Below are 19757 nucleotides of genomic sequence, written 5' to 3' on the forward strand. Positions count from 1 at the left end.
GCCTGTACTCCAGTTCTGTATGCATAAATAAATACATCTTAAAAAAAAAAAACAAAACCATCAGACACTCCTCTCCTCAAAAATGTTCTTATTTCTACTCACATAGAAAATGTTTGAAGAACAGTGTCTGCTTTCCACAAGTCCCAGTAACTCCTAAATTCTCTGCCCCCTTGCTCATGTGTCCTGCCTGCTGTTAAGTCTTTCCTCAGTCACCAATGACTTTTTTCCTTTAAATTCCCTATTAAATTATACCACACTCAGAGCTTTAAAAAATTAAATAACATAAAGCTCCTAATTCCATTCCTCCTCACTTTCCCCTACCCTCCACTCCTCAGAGGAATGCTTCAGGCAGCCTCTTCCCATAGCTCCTGTTGCTTTGGCTTCTTTTGGTAGTTTCTTCCACCTGTCTTAGAAATATTGCCTATATCTCTTGGTCTGCCTCTTTCTTGATTTTTCCATTGTAGGCCACAGCCACTGACTTCCTGCTACGACAGAAGTGACTGACACCAGTGTTCTCCCCTCCCCGTCCCATATGGTGAAATCATTATTCATAACTCCTTTGTAACAACACCCATTTTTTATGCCTGGTTCCATCCCTTACACACCATCTCCGCCTCCCTACCTCGCAATGGGGACACGGCAGCACCCTCGGCTTACATAGGCATAGAGCGGCCCATTTGTGCTGTGAAGCGGGGTCACCCCTGCCCCTCACCTGTGGGCTGTTTCCACCGTCTGCTCCCAGTCCTGCCGAGCCAAGAACAGCCGCATCTTCAGGACCAAGGCAGGCAGGAAGGTCCCCGAGGCAAGGGTGATCTGGTTTACAACCTCCAGGGCCCCTGTGTAGTTCTGCTGCATCATGAAATACGTTGCCTGCCAAAAGCCCAGAAAAGTGTGTCCACCAGGGCCCCTGAAGGGAGCTGGAGGTGAGTCTCCATCAGGACTGGAGCAGGGCCTGACACATGGGTGCTGTGGGTCCCCTGAGCTGGGCAAGGGTGTCCTGGGAACTCCCTGAGGAAAGAGTCATCACCCAGCGACAAGCCCAGGTCTACAGCAGTCTTGGGTTCCTGGATAGGCAAGGCTGGGGTTCCAGGGACACACCTAAGCCTCAAGCCTGGGAAACCTGGGAGGTCTGGGAGAAAGTAAAGCCATGGAAGGCCTCCTCTTAGAGAGATCTGGGGTCTCTGGGCCCCTGCCAAGTCTACAAGTGGCCCATTCATTTCCCATTCACTTTCCTAAATTTCATCACTGAAAACTGCTCCCCGGGGCCCAGGTCAGCAGCTCTAAGTGAGGGCTCCCCTGAAATTCCCTCCAGAGCAAGGCTGTGCTACTTTTACTCTGTCAAGGCCCACTGGGTAGGAGTCATGGCCTCTGCAGGCCAATGCTGGCCACCGGTTCTCCTGGGACATGACAGTGCCTGAGGGGCAGAAGGCAATGTTCATAAAGTCTCCAAGCTGGATTCTGGATAGATGGCTAATGTGAGACCTCCATTATGAGACAGGCTTCTCATTAAAAGCAAGGGGATTAAGATTTATGCATAAGCATTCACCACAGCCCTCTCTCCAATGGCCAACAGGAAAGCTTCCCAATGGCCAAGCCAGAGGAGAGTGGGCCAGTAAATTACATCAGGCCATGGAAAGGAGGGTGGGCTTTATATAATCTTCAAAATGACAAAATATGGCACGAAGGAAAGAAAACAAATGAGAAGTTGTCCTGCACTTACAACTATGATCGGCACCTCACCCACGGTGTGTGCTATGATCCCTGTCAGGACCGAGAGGTTGGCAGCAGGGACCTGTCAGGGGTGCCTTAGTCTGAGAGGGCTCAGGCAGGAGGGAGCTGCCTCAGCCCAGGTCACAGGGCCCCTTGGGGGCTGCCTGGGCTCAGCATCTCGTCTGAGCACACAGCCCTGGTGAAGGCCACCCCAGCTCCAGCACTGCATTCGAGTTGGCTGAGGCCTTTGCTGTGATTGCTTCACAGCCCAGCTTCCCCCTCTGCCCACTGTCACTTTCCCCATGGGGCTGGTCCCAAGGGCACTCCCTGGTAAGCCTCCTGTAAGACTACTTCTGAGGTGTCTGCTTCCCAGAAAACTAACGCAGACCTAAACCCAAACATAGAAAAAAAGTCAGGAGACATTAAGATGTCAACATGAGTTGCTTGGGACAGGGCTACAAGGGGCATTTTCATTCATCTTTCGACTTTTTCAGACTTGCGTTTTTTAAGAGAGTATGCAGTCACGTTAGAAGGAGGATGTATTATCAATAGAAGCAAATAAAAGGATAGTTTTTCTCTTGCCGATCAATTCAGTGAGCATTACATAAGGACAACAAAATTAATAAGACCAGAAAGTACAAAACAGGAGCCATCCCTTCTTTTCCTTACCTCCAGTGAATGAATTTATACGAGAAGAGGAAAAGCAAGAGAAAGATGCAGAGTAAAGGGGCAGTGAGTGAGTGAGACCAAAAGGCAAAGCAGATAAGCCCGAGTCAAAGGAGGGCAGACCCCGACAGGGCCCCGCACAGGAGTCAGGTGTGTGAGAACTGGAGGTGAGGGGCCTGGAGACTGAGGGTCTGGCCCGAGCTCACCTGCGTGTCTCTGGCTCCAGGAGCCCGTCAGGGACACCCTCCCCCCCCCCCACCATCCCCGCCTACCTTGCCCATCAGCCCCAGTACGTCTTTGCTGTCCTGAATCCCTTGTTCCAGGTACTTGATGGCTTTCTTCACAGTGTGGGGTTTATCTGAGGTGAGGTCTACCCAGCCTCTGAGCACATAGCCCTAGGATGAGAACAAGACCAAAGATGGGGTCCTTGGTCCCACACGGCCTGGGTGCAGCCTGCTCCTCGGTCTGTGTTCCACCCTTTGTCACGCCACACTCCAGACTCTGACAGGCCCAATACCTGCGGGCGGCCCTCCTCTCTTTCTCAATGCCAGGGCTTTGCTCCCACTGTCTCTGCACCTGGAGTGCCTCAACCCTCCACCTGTGTAACTCCCATTAGTCTTCAAAGCTCAGTCTAGGAGGCCCCACTGTGAAGGCTCTCCCAGACCTTCCAGGCCTGGGTCAGCCCCTCTCCCCCATGACCCCACAGCCACAGAGTTCTTACCCTTCCCTATAGCAATACCCTTCCCTTGCCTGTCTGGCCATTGCTGCTTGACGTCACTCTGGGTGTGGCCCGCCCCAATCCCAGGCCCTGTGTTGGGGAACAGCCACTCAGCTGAGGTGCGTTTCACATGGATGCTTTCTGCAGCTATTGCCCCGAGCAGTCAGAGGTAGGTACCTCTCTCACGTGGCTGGGGATCTTCAGCGTACGGTCAATGTATTCCTTGGCCTTGTCATGGCGTCCCATGAGCCAGAGGAAGAGGCCAGCATAGTACAGTGCAGACCCGCTAGCTGTCTTGCGGATTTCCTTCAGGCTGCTCTCAAGCTCCTGAACAGCTTCTTGGTCTGTAAATCCAAGTAAATCTTTATTTCAGGGTGAGGTGCGATCTGCATGGTCCTGCCAGGTGCACTGAGGGCCTAGGGAGCCACCTGTGGATATTCCAAGCCTCTCTCAATACACAGGCGGACTATACCCCAGTCCAGGGCCTGGAAACTAACCACAGTGGCCCAGGGATATCAGGTTGCTGCCCAGGCCTGGACTAAGGTTTTGTGTCTGAGATTTAGCTTGTTTCTTTTGTGCTGAACAGACAGACCAAGCCCAAATCCCCAGCCTCTGGCCACACTACGTTTTGGTGGGGAAGTAGTAGTTTGTAGTTTCTTGGAATCCCTCTCTGAATCTAGAGAGGTAGAGAGGAGGGACAGAATATCTATCAGACTGACTTTTCCCAATTAAGATCTTGGCAAAGGAAAGTGGCAATCGGGAAGTCCCCCTTCCCCAGATGTTCTCACCATGACTCCTACTGACCTGGGCTCACACATGGGGTCTTCACTGAGGCCTAGGGTGGGGTGGGAGGTTAGAGGGAACAGAGGGCATTCTCCATGCATACACCTCCTCAGCAGCCTTAGAGTGGCTGTGTCTGGAGCATGGGCTCTTACCAGCTGGCTAGGCCCCCCTGAGCAGGGCTGTACTCACCGACGGTTTCACAGCACCTATGAGCATAAATGAGCGCCAGGATGGAACACAGGGTCACCTCTGGGTGATTCCGGATATTCTCCAGGTTGCTGATAGCATCCTGGATGTGCTCTACAAAGAAAGCCCAGGTGGTTATGCTTTGGGGCTCCAGGCGTGGAAGGCAGGATGCTTCAAGGCACTACATGGGGCCTTTCTCAGGGGTGTCCCAAGGCTGAACACCGCCTGGCTTTACCCAGAATCAGAGGACTAACAGGCTCAAAGGTCTTGAATGGCTCAAGTTCACTGAAGACTGAAGTTCCCTGAAAGAGCTGCCGGTCCCATAGTCCAGGTTGCGGGGTGGAGGGCATGGAGCTGTTAGCACTTGTAGGGATACCTCTGAGGCTGGAATTTTTGACTGTGGTTCATTTCTGTGGATTCCCCAGCTTGCTGTTTAAGAGGCACCAATTACATTTGCCCCTCTAAGCCCACAAAGACCAACTTCCACCTGGCTGGTTGAATGCCAGCAACTCAGCAACATCAGGGGCCCAAACCCTCTCCATGCTCCTGTACCACTCCTACCTGGACGCACATACAGTTATCTCTCTGCTCTGCCCCCCCCCCGTTTTTTAAAAGATGTATTTATTTATGCATACAGTACTGGGGTACAGGCCAGAGGTGCAGGGGTGGTGAGAGGATTTATCAGAGACAGAGTAGGGAGCAGAACAGGCAGATCGACAAAGTCCGCTGTTGAGGGGAGCAGTGAGCGGGTCAGGAGAGATCTGCCATGCTGTGTGGGTCAGCTCCCTGGCTGGCTGGGGATTAAACCCGTGCTGCAGTGGTTTCAGAAAGCTTCATAATGCGGTGTTTTAACCTGCTGCAGCACCAGGGAGAGTCCTGCTCCCCTTGTTTTAAAGATAAGGAGCAGAAGGCATAGAGCAAAGGGAAAGAGCTTGGTGAGGTCTCAAAGATCAAGCAGACACTAGTTACACAGGTTTCTGTGGATTTACTGGGGAATGTGGCTCCTGCAGGTAACAATGAAGCCGCTGAGTAGAGGCTGGTGGAGCCAGAGACAGCGCCAGCTAGTGGCAGCACGGATGAGTCCCTACCTTCCCTGAGCATCCCATAGGCTTTGAAAAAATGCAGCACAGGGTCATTGCTGAATTTCTCCAGGCCCACAGCTGCAGCCTGCTGGACGTGCCGAAAGTACTTCTCGTGGCTGTAGTAAATGATCCCAGCCTGCATGGAGGAAGACACGGTGTGAGTGACCACAGTCCCTTCTCTGACCCACCCCCACGGCCTCCATTTCCTGATCACCCTCATTTCCGGAAAGGGATGAGAAAGTGAACATGCAGGTTCAATGTGTTGTTTGGTGCTCTACTCTAGTCCAAGATTATTTCTCCAGGAAGGAGTTTGGAGGTGACTCTTTATCTACAGATTCTGGCTCAAATATGCGGGCACTGCAACTCGGGCTTTGTAGTAGAAAGGGAATAAGAGGAAAGAGAGAGGACCGATAAGAAATATTACACCAACAGGGTGACAAGTTACTGTGGGCTCACCACCTCTCAGAACTATGTCAAGGGTTCGGCATCCACTATCTGATGCATCATCCTGTCTGTATGCACAGTCAAGGAAGCTGAACAGCCCATGGGATCTAAGCTTGCCAAAGGTCACCCAGTAGTCGTGGGGGCACAGATTTCAGTGTAGTCTCACTTCCCTTAAGGTTTGTGGGTGTTGGGGTTGGGATTAGATGTAAACAGCCTTGTGGGCCATATGAAAGGGCACAGACGCCATCCGAAGGGTGAAAGGAAGCAGCTGGAATGGTTTCAAGCAGGGGAGGGAGGTGTTCAGATGTGTGTTTGACACAAGCTATGCAACCTCTGTCGTCAGACACGGTACGGATGGAGGGGAATTGCTCTGAAAAATCAGACTTTCCACACTACTTATGTTATGACCTCCCCTTTTTGTATAATCGTAATATCAAAATATTCTGAGCAACTTTCAGCTTACAATTGGATGGCCTCAGCCGCAGAAGGCCTGCCTGCCCTGACAAGCAAGCACTGCACCAGGGTAAGAAATTTCTCTGAAGTCAAGTGACTTGACTACTGGCTGATAAATAAAAGCAAAAGCGTTGTTTTTGCAAAGTCTCTCTCACTGCGGATGGAGGAAAACCCAAATCTTACCATTCTATTATCTCACCTAGCATTCTATTCAGCTTCTAAAGAATTACTCAAACTTCCTATTGTTTGGCCTTTAGACGTGGAAATTCATCCAGGTTGCCTGTTTTGAAACTAGTCAAGTTTACTACCTGCTACACCTTAAAGGAATCCACAAAAGTCTTCTGGCTACATGTGTTTTTGCAAAAACCTCTCTGGCTGCTCTGTGTGTAGGTGGTGGCAGTAGGAGAACTGTTGGTGAAGAGAGCGGGAGCAGAGAAACCAGTCAGGAGAGAGACTGCTGCAGGTGCCTGGAAATGTGGTGATTTCAGGAAACACTTAGGAGCTGACATTTCTTGCTGATAGATATGATCAGGAGATTGGGGACCAGTGAAGGCTGGAGGATCAAGTTGGTGATGGCACCTTCTGAGGTAGGTGGGGGTCACAGAAGGGACACAGAAGGTAGGGGAACACGGTAAGATGCTAGAGATGGGTTTGGGATGCATTATTTGGGAGAGCTCGGGGAAAGGACTGGGATGCTGATTTGGGGCCCGGGGTGCAAAGAGAACACCGGAGGAAATGCATTCGCCGGTAAGAGTGAGGCGAAATGGGGTCAGGGCCACCTGTAGTAGTTGGGGACAACGAAAGGCTGTCAGCGGCCAGAGAGGTGACCGGAGAGCTGCAGAGCGCGGGCGGGAGTTACTGGGAAGGGTCAGAAGAGGCGGCGAGACAGCCCGGAGCACGCACCATAAGGGAAGAGTCGCTGCTGCTCATCTCGCTCCCGCGGCTCTGAGTCTGGATCTGGTGGTGCCCCTCGGAACTGTATTCTAGACTCAGCACCCTGGGCACGCCCTCGCGGCCGGAAGTCAGAGCGCGCGCGTCCTTGGAAACGGAGCTGCGGGCACGTTGCTAAGGACGTCAGAGAAAGGCGCCCACGTGACAAGGCATTAATAATCAAGCGCCGAAAAGAGGTCGTGCGCGCTGGTGGCGCCGGGTCCGGTCGGCCCGCGGGGGTCTGCACCGCGGTTCTGGACGCCGGCGCCGCAGCCGGAGCGGAACCGCTGCCATGGGCCTCGGAGCCAGCGCCCAGGAGCCCGCGGGCGGCACTGAGGGCTTCCACCTACACGGAGTGAGTCGCTCTGCGGCGCCGATGACTTGCCGGATGGCTGGTCCGCGGGCGGCGGCGGCGGCGGCGGCGAGGTCCCGGCCACTGTGCGGCGAGGTCCCGGCCACTGTGCAGCTGTTCAGGGGGAGGGTGATGCCCCTGCCTGGTGGGAGTCGCCGTTGAGAGGAGGCGCCGCGGCACTCTGGCCCCCAGCCCCTCTGCGGCCTCGCTGGCCGGCGCCTGCTTCAGGTGCCAGCTGGGCAGGAAGCTGGAGCGTTTCCTGGTCGGGTCGGGCCGTCCCGGAATGGCACTTTTCCTGCGTGAAGGTTGGACCAGGTCAGGGCGGCAGGCATTGGTGCACTTAGGAAGCTCTTGCTGTGTGCTGCCCCCAGAATGGGCCCGAGCCAGGGCTGGCGAAGCCGAGGCTCCGCGGCCCCTGCCCTTGGGTCCTGGGGGTCTGAGTCACCTAGAGGTTGCTGCGGACCTCGTTGGCGCGACGACTGTCGGCTGACTGAAGGTTGGAGAGACTTTCTCAGAGTGAGGACTGGGAAAGCGGGGAGCGGGAGAACCTGGAGAATGGCGCAGAGGGCAGCCGAAGAGCTTGCGGCAGGGATTGGTCCAGGTGGAAGTTGCGGGGAGGACCTGAGTGGAGAATGATCGTTCTGTGTAGGTACGGGGACCGAGTGAGCTCTTGCGGGGAAAGTGGAGACAGTGGGCTTCCTATAGCCCGAAAGTAAGAAGAGGGGTCCACCGCCAGCTGGAGATTTGGGGTGGAGATTTGTGCTGTGGAGAGGGAGGGGCTGTCGCGTGGGTGAGGCAGGGAAGAGGGTCTCTGACTTGGGTGCATGATGGGAAGAGATGCCCTTTTCCCTGTGTAAAGTGTAAAGATGTGTAAAGTGGCTGGATGCAGAGATGGGTGTAGGTAAGTGAGCTTGTCAGGTTGGTGCCTGGCTGTGAGTAGGCTGTTTTGTGATGGAAGACTGTGTCATCTACTGCCAACAGGAGGGCTAGAGAAGAGGGTCTTCCTAAGAGGGAGACCAGGATGGCCCCTAGGACTGGAGTTGATAGTATTTGTGCTTGGTTAGGAACCTTTCCTATCAGGCCTCGTGGTGAGATCATCACTAGCCAGAAAAGGTGGACAGTGGGTGCCTGCAACCAGAAGGAACCGAGGATATTAGCTAAAGGGGGAGGGTAGGGCCATGGTAAGCCGGGAGGAAGGGGCAGTTAGAGCGGGACAGAGTGGAGAAGTGGGGATCGGAGAGCATCATTCATAAAAACAGGTATATTCGAGCACAGACTTGGACAGGCGGAGTTCTAGGCTTGGGCCATAAACCAATGACCAGAACAGACAGCGGCCTGTTCCTGTGGAGTTTACATCTGGGTGCCAGGAGAGAGAGAAGAGACAGAGCTGCGTGGTAGGTGGTGATCCTCCCTAGGCAGACCATTAAAGCAGGGGAGGAGGATAAAGAATGAGTGGGTACTGTATTAGATAACAGGTGGGGAGAAGATTCTGACCAAGTAACATCTGAAGAGACACCTGGGAAGGAGGGAAGCAAGTCTGGATGACACAGCAGTAAGGGGGAAGGGCCTGCTGGGATCTAAGAAGCAAGCAGGTGAGGCCTGTGCGCTGTATAGGGTGGTGGTGGAAGGAAAGGGGTAGAGCGAGGTTGACCTGGGCGGGAACTTACCTGTTATCCTGAGGCTTTGGGGTCTTATTCTGAGATAGCGCGACATTGGGAGGTCTTAATTGGAGGTGAAACATGGCCTGCTTCCATTTTCAGAAAATGAAGAACAAGTTTTTAAGTGTCACCTTAAGGATATTATTCCTGCCGTGTGCTGGGCATCTGGGGGAACCTTGGGCCCACAGCGACTTGGGGCAATGGAGGCTGCCACTGGAAGTGGGGCCATAGTGAGAAGTATGCTCAGTCTTGGACCTTCTGGGGTCAGATAACTGAGTAACTGAGCACTTTTCCTCCTCTGTACATTGGGCTCAGTAAAAGGGTTAAATGATCGGGAAAGCAGGTGGTGCAGTTGCCTGCACCAGACCCCTAGCTGTCAGCTGCTGTCACTGTCAGTCATGTTAGGTTCCCGCACGGGGCACAGGAGGTGGCGGAGGCTCTATTATGAAAGCAGCACTTCGTTCGGACTTCAAGGTTGGCTGTGATGAGATTCCCCCAAGGGAGAGCTGGACAAAGGGCCTTGTTTGTTGCTAGAGTTGGGGTGCAATGGGCTGCCCCTAGATTATTCCACTGTGGAGTAGTAGAGGGCCATGACCAGGCCTAGGGTGAGGTGTGTGGAGTACAGACTGAGAAGGCCCCAGGAGAGGAGGGTAGATGGAGAGAGGGTGGGCCTGGGGAACCCTCCCTCTGGGTGGGTTGATGGAGAGCAGTTGACACAACGTTGGGCGGGGGCCGGGGTAAGACAGCCTGGTGCCACTGGCCTCTGGAGCAGGGGCCTGACCTCAGGAGGCCCCTGGAGATCTGTCCCAGCTTTTCCCTGAGGGGCTCAGGGCTCCCCCTAGCAGCACCCTCTGGACCAGGCCAGCTGGGACTGGAGTTGGTTTCTGGCCCGCTCACACCGCAAGTCATGGCAGTTTCTGGAGGTGGCAAGAAGCAACTGGTGATGCTGCCAGAAGAGTGTCCTCATTACAGGGACGAATGGGCCTTGGCCCAAAGACTCAGCAGTGAGCTTTACTGGAGGGCCAGGTGGTGCAGGGCCTTCCCCTTGCAGAGTCATCCAGAACCTGCTGAACCTTGGAAGCCCTGTGCCCTTGGGGCTGGTGCCTGGCTGATGCCTGACCAGCCTGGCGTCAGTGCTCACAGCCAAAAGCCCAAGGGTGGGGAGCCCTGCCTTGAGAATCAGAGCTGGGGATAAAGGCCACATTGGTTCTGAGACTATAAACAGGGCCTTTCCTTAGAAGTTCTACCATGGCTGCAAGGCCTGACAGCTATGCTTCTGGAAACAACTGTGAGTTTGGATTCTAGGCAGAGAGTACCCCGGTGCTGGGCATGGCTGGCGTGGGAGTGGACTCTGGATTGTGGGTGGGATCTGCCCGACTGACAGGCTCATCCCTATGCTGTGGTCTGTCTCTTCAGCACATCCCCCATCCACGGGACTGAGTGGGCTGGGGCCCGACCCCTGCTGTCTTCCCCATTCCTTTTGGGGCACAGCCTTGGTTCCATCTGTCTGGAGCCTTCCTGCTTCCACCGCAGTGGGGCCTCCCCATCAGTGGCAGACTTTCGGTAACCTTTGACTTCCCAGCGGCCAGCCTGGCCCTCTGGGGGAACATCTCCTCAGGCCCGCCTACCCTATCTCCAGGCGGCCTTCTGTTCGCCCTGGGAGGGGAGGCTGCTCTGCAAGCGCAGTCTGTGGATAGTGATCAGGAAAGAGGCATTTTCCTCGGTAGCAAAGCCTGCGCCCAGAAGGCCTGAGCACGGGCGGGCCTGGTGAAGCCTGTGTGCTGCTGGACCTGGAGAGGCTGGAGGCCGGTGCAGGGGTCCACCTGGGACTTGGGGGGTGGGGTGGTGTTGAAACTGCGTGGGGCTTGTGGGAGAGTTGGCACACTAACGGGGCCTCTGCTGGGGGGCAGGTGCAGGAGAACTCCCCAGCTCAGCAGGCTGGCCTGGAGCCCTACTTTGACTTCATCATCACCATCGGGCACTCGAGACTGGTGAGACGCCCCCTTGCCTCTGCCTTGCTCTGGGTGCCGCCTGCCCTACTGAGGTCCCCGGCCCTGTTCCCGTCTCTCCTTTCTCCTGGAGGGAGGCCCAGCCCATCACCCTCCTTCCAGTGCCATACTCAGCCCCAAGGGGCCCTGCCCAGCTTAGCTCCCGAGCTCTCTGGGGTGAACTGGGCGTAAATGCACTCAGGGCCACAAGGCCTAAAGGAACCGCCTCTCAGAGCATGAGAGATTAGGACTCTGGCCAATGGCAGCACTGCTGGGCTCTCGACCCAGCTGGCTCTTTGCATCCCGGGGTATTTTCAGGCCAGCCGAGGGAAGAGGGTTTAGCTGCTCTGTGGGTAGTGTGAGCTCAGGTGGCTGCAGGCCCAGGCCCAACCACTGACTAGCCTGTCTACTGGGGTAGCTGACCCTGCCCTGTATCTGGCCAGATTTGTCCAAGGGCCCTAGCCCGGGAGTGAGGGGGGTGGAGGAGTCAGCCTTGCATTCTCGCAGAACAAGGAGAATGACACGCTGAGGGCGCTGCTGAAGGCCAACGTGGAGAAGCCTGTCAAGCTGGAGGTGTTTAACATGAAGACCATGAGAGTGCGCGAGGTGGAGGTGGTGCCCAGCAACATGTGGGGCGGCCAGGGCCTGCTGGGTGCCAGCGTACGCTTCTGCAGCTTCCGCAGGGCCAACGAGCACGTGTGGCATGTGCTGGTGAGTCGGGGGGCAAATGTGGGCATGTGGGCTTATCACATAGGTGGGGGGCGGCCGGGCAGCAGTAAGTGGGGTATATGGGGGGCAGCTGGGAGAGCCGCGATCCCCTGGGTTTATTCTCACATGCCCGAGGGCAGGGTCTGCCCCCTCCCGTGTCCCAGAAAGGTAGTCAGCGGACGGTGCCCTGCTCTGGTTTGCCCTGTGACCCGGGGCACTTCTGCACCGTCTAGACCTTGGTTTCTAGTTTCTGGTGCTAGGCCCTGGGTAGCTAGGATGTGGCTGTGATCATTGGTCTGCAGTTTTTCCTGCCATATGCAGTGGCGTGGGGCAGGTGCCCTGAAAGTACCTTCGGGTACCAGGCAGGCCCATGGATCTGAACCTTAACAAAGCGTGGTCTGTTCACTGTCACATGTCCACACGTGCCGTGTCCCTTCACTGTTGTGCCGGCTTCCTCGGGAGGTGCGGGCCACGCTGGAACAGAGTTGCTGTGGTCTATAGCCTCCTCTGTTCGCTGCCTTCAAGCAGGAGACTGCTTATTTTTTTTTTTTTTTTTAAAGATTTATTTATTTGTGCATACAGAACTGGGGTACAGGCCAGAGGCTCAGGGGCGGTGATAGGCTTCACCAGAGACAGAGTGGGGAGCAGAACAGGCAGATCGACGAAGTACACTGCTGAGGGAAGCAGCGGGCGGTCAGGAGAGGTCTGGCTCGCCATGTGGTCTCCTCCGGGGCAGGCGGCAGGCGGGAATCGAACTCATGCGGAAGTGGCTTCAGATTCTCAGTGCTGTGCTTTAACCTGCTGCGCCACCAGGGAGGGCCCGAGACTGCTTACTTTTTAGCCACCTCAGTTTATACCGGAGGGAAATGGGTTTGACGCAAAGCCCTTTACATTTCCCTGAGTCTGAGAAAGTGATCTTGTAGCTGGTGCCACTCACTGTCCTCACCTCCCGCCCTTCCCCAGGGGTCTCCAGCCACATGCCTGAGTAGTAACGGCTATGCCATTGACCAGGCCAAGGCCTGGTTTTCATTCTTTACATAATATTTCAAAACTCTTTTCAGATTTTTATGCATAAGTATGACATAGCCGACTTTTAATTTAAGGGGAACTGAGGCTGAGTGGTTAAGAATTTTATTCTCAGTCACATTCCAGCAGTTGGTGGGGCCAGGAACGAACCCAGGTCAGATTTCAGAGCTCTAGGGTGGGCGTTGTGCCATCATACTGCCCTCTGCAGGCAACTCTGTGGAACTGCAGAAGGTGGGAGACTCCTGACTCCAGAAGGTGGGGAGGCTGCTCCCGCCCCCACCCATCCCTGCTCCGCATCCCCTAGAGTGAGATCTCATTTTTCCTTTCCCCAGGATGTGGAGCCCTCTTCACCTGCCTCCCTTGCTGGCCTGTGCCCCTACACAGACTATGTGGTTGGCTCAGACCAGATCCTGCAGGAGGTGAGGAACCCGTGACTTGCCTGGTGGGGCGTGGAGAGATGGGTACTGCCCATGGGAGGTGTCTCATTTTGTGGAGACTTCCAATCCCAGTGTTGGGAGCAGGACTCAGTCGCTCTGTGTTTGTCATAGTCTGAAGACTTCTTTACACTCATTGAGTCCCACGAGGGGAGGCCCTTGAAGCTGATGGTTTATAACTCTGAGTCCGACTCCTGCCGGGAGGTGACTGTCACTCCCAACGCGGCCTGGGGTGGAGAGGGCAGGTACTTTCGGGGCTTGGAGGGCTGCAGGGTGGACCTGGGTGGGGAGTCCGGCGGTGAGGGTGGAGGGCTGGGCCCTGGTCCTAAGGCTTCCCATTGGCTCAGGAAGTACCCATTCAGCCCCTCTATGCTTATTATGGGTGGGGGGGAGTAGAGGGGCAGAAAGGGGGCAGTGACAGGAAGGGCTGTGGGAAGCCCCTGGATTGAATATTTCTGGCCTTTGGCAGTCTGGGGTGTGGTATCGGCTACGGGTATTTGCACCGGATCCCAACACAGCCTCCCAGCTACCACCGGAAGCCACCTGGAGGCCCGCCACCTGGGGCCCCACCACCGGTTGCCCTGCCACCCAGTAGCCCGCCACCCCCATCGATCCTCCAGGACTTTCCTGATCATCCTGGCACTGAGACAGACTCCAGGCCGGGTGACTACACGGAGGTATGTGGGGACCCCTACCAGCCAGGGGCAGAAGGGAGCTTCTCGTGGGCAGGGCCTGCCAGCTGCGAGAGGACTGGGGGAGGGGAGGCAGCGCTCACTGTGGGTCTTTGGGGGCCCTGTGACTTCTGGGAGCCAGTGGGAGCAGAGGAGCCCTTTCTGAGAAAGTGAAACTGGCCCTCCTGCCACGTGGGTTTGTAGGTGAGGGTAATGGCCAGGCACGAGCTGTCCTTTTCATTAAGTGGGAAGCAGGCTCAGAGGTGGGCAGAACCTTATTTCAAGGTGTCAGTGATTGGTAGTAGAGTTGGGCTAGGGGCTGGTTGTCAAGCTCCCGATCGGTCTGTCTGTGGATCAGCTGGCCAAGTCTCCAGGGGGGTGCCAGCCCTGCCTTCCTGGCCATAAAGCGGGCCCCCCAAATGCCTTTGGGCACTGATCCGGTGCCTGGGGGCCCCATGGGACACATGAGGTGTGTCACTGAAGGGGCCCGATGGGTGGGCACCTGGAGCACCTCAGCAGTGAGATGAGTGCTGCCTTCGTGTCGGCTCTGCAGGGAGGCACCAGGCCCTTCTGGCCTGACTCACTTTCCCCGTGGGGGAAGGGGCAGGCCACCAAAGCTGCTCCTTCGGACAGAGCGGTGCTCACATGGCAAGGGTCGGCTGCACTGTCCTGACGGCCCATCCCTCTTCCTTCTTCCCTGGCTCCCCAAGGCCCTGTTGCAGGCCCCTGGCTCCTCCATGACAGAACGGCTTCCGGGGACTGGGAGTCCTAGCCATGGTGGTGATCCAGGCCGTGACCTCGGGGGACTGCCATGTTCCATGGAGACACCTCTTCAGCCTCCCCCCCCAGTGCAGCGAGTCATGGACCCAGGTAGAAAGCCCTGGAGAGCGGTGAGGGACCTGCAACCCTGGGCGCTGAAGTGGTCCCCAACCCCCCTTATCTGAGTGGCAGCAGAGGATTCAGTCATCTGGATGTTGAGTGGAGGGGGGAGGGGCTCTGCAGTCCAAAGGAGAGAGGTGACCTGCCCACATGCAAACTGGGGCCAGGGCAGGGTCTAGACCCTCTGCCACTGTGTTCTTCACAGTGGGGTACCCACTTCTTGGGGTACCCAACTTCAGGCCCCCTCACTGGCAGTGGGGGAAGATTTTGGGGTTGGGTAGGAGCTTTACCATGGGCTCAGGGGCTTGGTTTCATTTCTGGGCCACATGCCCCAGGTACAAGGTGGGGGGACCCCAGGGCACTGGCCTTCCAGCAGTTGAGGTTCTGTGCTGGCAAACAACTGTACCCCATCCTCCAGGCTTCCTGGATGTGTCAGGCATCTCCCTCTCGGACAACAGCAACGCCAATGTCTGGCCCGGCCTGCCCTCTTCCACAGAGCTGGCCTCCACAGCTGTCTCGGCCTCGGGGCTAGAGGATGTCTGCTCCAGCAGCAGTTCTCATGAGCGAGGTGGTGAGTGGCCAACCCTTCTAAAGCCTTCTGGGAAGGTCCCTGGGTTGTTGCGAAGGCTACCTTGAGTTCCTCGGCTGCCTTACAGGCTAGCCTTCAGGTTGCCATTTGAAGGCATTTGTTAGATCTATCCCTTGTGAACGCCTGGGGTGGGAATTGGGTGGGTGAGTGGGGTTTCTGTCCAGGCCACAGGTTCCGTAGGCCTCCTCAGCCCCACTCTCTGTATTGCAGGTGAGGCCACGTGGTCTGGGTCCGAGTTTGAGGTCTCTTTCCTGGACAGCCCAGGTGTCCAGGCCCAACCTGACCACCTGCCTCAGTTGACTCTTCCTGACAGCCTCACCTCTACAGCTTCACCAGAAGATGGGCTGTCTGCGGAGCTGCTTGAAGCTCAGGCTGAGGAGCCAGCAAACACAGAGGGCCCAGATGTTGAGGCAGAGGCTGAGGGGGCAGCAAGTCAGGCCCAGCTTTCTACTCTGGAATAGTACCCTGGGCTGTGACAAGGCCCCTGATGGGATTTATAAGGCCCACGTGGTGGGAAGGCAGCTAGGACACCACACTACACAGCCTGGTGTGTTCAGCTTCGTAGGCCCTGCTCAGAGAGACGCGTTGGGTCGGGGGCTGCTGTGTCCACTCTAATGAGAGATGACGCCCTCCAACAATTATTCTGCCTAATGGTCCTGGCTTTGGGGATCGAGCAATTGTTTGAGAATCTCATGTGCTTTTGGGGTAGTACTGGGCTGGGAGCAGTACCCCAGATTAAATAAGTTTTGCAGGAGATGGGGTAGAAGTGAAAGATTCTTTGCTGTTTGGGTGGGATATGTAGCCTCAGTGGATAATAAGAGGAGGCCACGGTTCTGGGGAAGGGCGTCAGGTGGCTCTGTACCCTCACTGCCAGCCAGTGCTTCTGCACCTGCCCTGATTACCATGGCAACAAGGTCCAGCCACAACCAGATGTGAACATGGACGAGGGAGGAAGGGGTTGGCGCAGATATGTTTGCTAAATCCCAGACTCTCGGCACAGCTCACAGTTTAATCTCCATCTGTACTGGAAGGCACCCCTAAGTCCCAGTGACGTCATCATGGGTCCTCATCCCAGTGTGTCACTGTGCAGGTGCTCAGGCTACCCACATGCCAGTGACAGGTGGCCAGAGGCAGTGCACCTGCCCACCTCTCCGGGGAGAGAGGGCTTGGAAACTCTAAGCTCTTCGGCAGCGAATCACCTGTGCTTGGCCCATGATGCTTCCTCCTCCCTCAGGTTTACCGCCCACAGGCCTGGTAGTCCCCGTGGCCTACCTGGCAACTCTCAAACTTACACAACCATCTCTTACCATGTGCAAGGCAGCCAGCCAGCCTCAGTGGCAAATAAAAGTTGCAAGTTAAAGTTCACTATCTTAAGCTGATACCAAACCACTCCACACGACACACCGTTTCCAGCCCAGGAGGGAATGAGGGGCTTGAACAAAAGTAGGTAAAGGCCCTTTTGCAGGAAGAAGGGGCTCCATCCAAAGCAATCCCTCATACCTGGTGTTCTATTCTGCCTTGGCCAGGGCCCTCATCTTCCCCCTACTCCTTGATGACTACCATGAAAGACTACCATGAACTGCCTTCAGCCTTGTCTTCCAGTTTCTAGTCATTGAAAATTCCCACCTTTACCTCTTGATTTGTAATGTCTGCATTTAACAGGCAACTCATAGAGCCCATAGAATAAGGACAACCTGCTTTTGGAGTGGGGGAGTGGGCGGGCCCAAATAAGCTACCACTTCAAGTTTCTGGGATTTGACACTACATTTAAAACAAGTCCTTGTCAAGCCTACCCAGCAGCTGTGAGCCCACAGAACAGGGAGGCACTGTGCCCAGGGTCTGGCTGGAGCCTGACTGCTGGACTGTGTGGGAGCCCCGTGTCTGCAAGAACCCAGGACACAGAACAGAATCGCCGCAGCAGTGTGCTATGGCCAGCTCCCAGGACTGGTCGCCTGCTTGAAAGCCGCTCTTGCCCAGGGCTCCTAGTTCTTGCCTTCCTCACTTTCAGGGCTAAAGTGGACATCAATGCTAACTATTTCCAGGGTAAGTGAAACCAGAAGTTTCAATCTCTGTAATCTGCCATGAAGGAAAACGACAAGTGAAAAATAAATGTGTATTACACTTTGAAATATTTTAACTAAAGCCTTTATTCTATACAACTGTGAAATACAGATTTTTACCCTTTTGGCATTGCAGACTTTTCTGAAAACTATTACTGGTTTGACTGGAAGGAAAAAGGTACAACCATGCTGGGGCTGGGGTCAAAGACTTACGACAGGAGGGCGCATGGCTGCCTGAGGCTCAGCACACAGGACAGAGCAGCCTGGCAGAGCCCAGCCCCGCAGCCCAAGGGCCCCTGGTGCAAACAACTGAGGGCTGGTAAATGAGCTCTTCTGTGTTTTTGCCATTAATTCACAACTATTGCTAAAAAATGTGCACCAAAAGCACATTGTCGTATCCAACAGATAGAAAGGATTTTTTTTTTTTAAAAAAGAAGCCACTTTCTGCGCGAGGGATAAAGACTCATTAGAAATGTGGCATGTCTTTGCTCACATCTTCGAAGTGCCAGAGGCAATGACCGGTCCACTTCCCAAAGGCAGCTGACCAGCAGTGAGGGAGCCCCATGTCTACAGTTGTGCAGACTGAGTATCTCAGACAGCAAGGTCTGGACCCAGGCCCATCAGCTGCTTCCAGCTGAACCTGTGAAGATGTAGGAAGAAAATGCCACCCTGCCTCCTCCCCAGTCCCTGCTGCCGTGGGGACAGGCCACACACAAGCTGGGGAGGCAACTGGACTGGAAAAAATTGCCCGCTGAAGGCACTTGTGCTTCTGGCTTCATGCATGAGGCTTGTTTTATGTAGTTTTATGGGGGTGGACACTGATATATTCTGAATACAAATGACCTTGGGGAGAATCCAAAGTTTTTTTTCTTCCACCAAAAGTTGAAGTGTTTATCCCCAATAAGTTATATTCTGTACAAGATCCAAATGTTTCTATGAAAGCTTTAGACTGCTAGAAATCTGGATATAGGCACACTAGCAACAGAAACCTGCATATAAAATGGAAAAACAAATGTGCACTTCCAGGATATGAATATCAAATCAACTCACCATGACATCCTTTTATTCTGACACCAGAAATTTTAAGTAGCTTTTAAATGAAACTAGAAGTCACGGTACTGAGTGTGGATGGTGCCATGCTTCTCACCAGAGTAAGACCCTACGGTGGCATCCGGCACTGCCTGTACTAAAACTGGACACAGTGGAGGAAGGAGTGGACAGACGCACGTCCCTGCACGGCGCAGGCCAGGGCACTGGTGTGCAGCATCACTGGATACGGGCTGGCACCCCTGGCCTGGCAGGCCAAGTGCTATGATCCAGCACCTGGAATTTCAACAGATCTCTCTACAAGAACACATCTGAGATGCAATATTAAAAACAGGCCCAGTGACAATCGTTTATTGTGAAATGGGCTGGCTCTTGAATTGTGCAACGGCAAATTCCTATTAAAAAGAACTGTCTTAAATGGTTTAATGTTTTTGTTTTTAATGACAAACTTGGAAAAAGCCTTCATAGGTACTGCACGAATGGAATGTCATCTTTTAGAAAAGCTACAGAGTATGTAGGTTTAAGGTTGAAACACAGTGACAGATGGGCCCTACCGATGTGCCTCTAACCGCTAACAAAGATAAGATCCTTTGAAACAAAGGGAGGAAGCGAAGTCTGTGCTGGCCTGTGGTCAGTTCTCTGTACATCTCCCAAGACAGTCTGCTCGGGGGCTCTTCTGCTCTTGCACCCTGCCTCCCAAGGGACAGCTTAATCTACACATGGAGACTGGTTTCTATATTACATCTCAATTAGTCACTTCAATTGAAAGAGAATCTCGGTCCATACCAAATCGGCCGTTAGAAGTCTTGCTCCCGTTGGGGCTCAGTGGGCTTCCTAGGACTACTCTTGGGGCCATAGAGGAAGGTCAGTAAATGAATACCCAGGAGCGTTCGCCCACCCTTCACGTGGACTTCTGACGGTAATGGAGGGTGAGGTCACCACCACTCTTCCATATGAAGTGTTTCACTGTTCGGAGGTCCATATTTGGATCCAAAACCTGAATAGCAAAAAATAACAATGAATGTCAAGTCGCTAATATCTAAGACCTTTATTGTTAACTCAGGGACTCTCATCAGGGGATCCAGCTTGTTTTCTCCTCGCCCATGCCTGGTGGCCTGCTCTTGCTGACGCCACGTCCATGCATGCAGGCATGACCCGGGCACAGTGAGAAGTGCAGAAACACCATCTTCAGCCATTCCTCTGAAGAAACGCCTTGAGTGCATCTTGACTTAAAACAGCTCCACCACTTCTCCACCCACCTCCATTTCCACTCTTTAACACGGCAGATGCTGCTCTGCAAATCAAGACGATCAAGTGTCTTTTTCTTGTCAGAACAAAAAGCCACCAACAAGCGCACCCACATTTGTCTGTGT

At 54.5% G+C, this 19757-nt stretch overlaps 3 protein-coding genes across 5 annotated transcripts in view; 1 reads left to right on the plus strand and 2 right to left on the minus strand.

The window, feature by feature from the left end:
• Nucleotides 1-7023, minus strand: part of TTC21A (tetratricopeptide repeat domain 21A) — a 31389-nt gene extending 24366 nt beyond the window's left edge. Inside the window, exons 1-6 of the mRNA XM_004676295.2 lie at nucleotides 6946-7023; nucleotides 5152-5281; nucleotides 4067-4177; nucleotides 3272-3438; nucleotides 2649-2771; nucleotides 713-870 (exon numbers count right to left, since the gene is read on the minus strand). Coding sequence (XP_004676352.2) covers nucleotides 713-870; nucleotides 2649-2771; nucleotides 3272-3438; nucleotides 4067-4177; nucleotides 5152-5281; nucleotides 6946-6972 — 716 coding nt within the window. The 5' untranslated portion in view covers nucleotides 6973-7023. The remainder of the gene's footprint in view (nucleotides 1-712; nucleotides 871-2648; nucleotides 2772-3271; nucleotides 3439-4066; nucleotides 4178-5151; nucleotides 5282-6945) is intronic.
• Nucleotides 7024-7163: 140 nt separating this feature from the next.
• On the plus strand, nucleotides 7164-17406 carry GORASP1 (golgi reassembly stacking protein 1, 65kDa). Of its 3 annotated transcripts, none has more exons than XM_004676630.2 (9): nucleotides 7164-7327; nucleotides 10893-10973; nucleotides 11478-11681; nucleotides 13037-13123; nucleotides 13253-13383; nucleotides 13608-13815; nucleotides 14520-14679; nucleotides 15107-15259; nucleotides 15488-17406. In XM_004676630.2, exons 1-9 carry the CDS (start codon nucleotides 7265-7267, stop codon nucleotides 15736-15738), a joined length of 1338 nt encoding a protein of 445 aa, XP_004676687.1. In that variant the 5' UTR covers nucleotides 7164-7264; the 3' UTR covers nucleotides 15739-17406. The 3 variants fall into 3 exon arrangements, with proteins under 3 accessions (XP_004676687.1, XP_012575728.1, XP_012575729.1); XM_012720274.1 differs by lacking the exon at nucleotides 7164-7327 and adding an exon at nucleotides 7534-7552; XM_012720275.1 differs by lacking the exon at nucleotides 7164-7327 and adding an exon at nucleotides 8898-8916.
• Nucleotides 17407-18907: 1501 nt separating this feature from the next.
• The window catches only part of WDR48 (WD repeat domain 48), a 40820-nt gene continuing 39970 nt past the window's right edge, over nucleotides 18908-19757 (minus strand). Inside the window, exon 19 of the mRNA XM_004676296.2 lies at nucleotides 18908-19381. Within this exon, the coding sequence (XP_004676353.1) occupies nucleotides 19286-19381 (96 nt within the window). The 3' untranslated portion in view covers nucleotides 18908-19285. The remainder of the gene's footprint in view (nucleotides 19382-19757) is intronic.

Source organism: Condylura cristata, unplaced genomic scaffold (assembly GCF_000260355.1).
Source record: "Condylura cristata isolate star-nosed mole 26May11 unplaced genomic scaffold, ConCri1.0 scaffold00004, whole genome shotgun sequence".
NCBI lineage: Eukaryota > Metazoa > Chordata > Mammalia > Eulipotyphla > Talpidae > Condylura > Condylura cristata.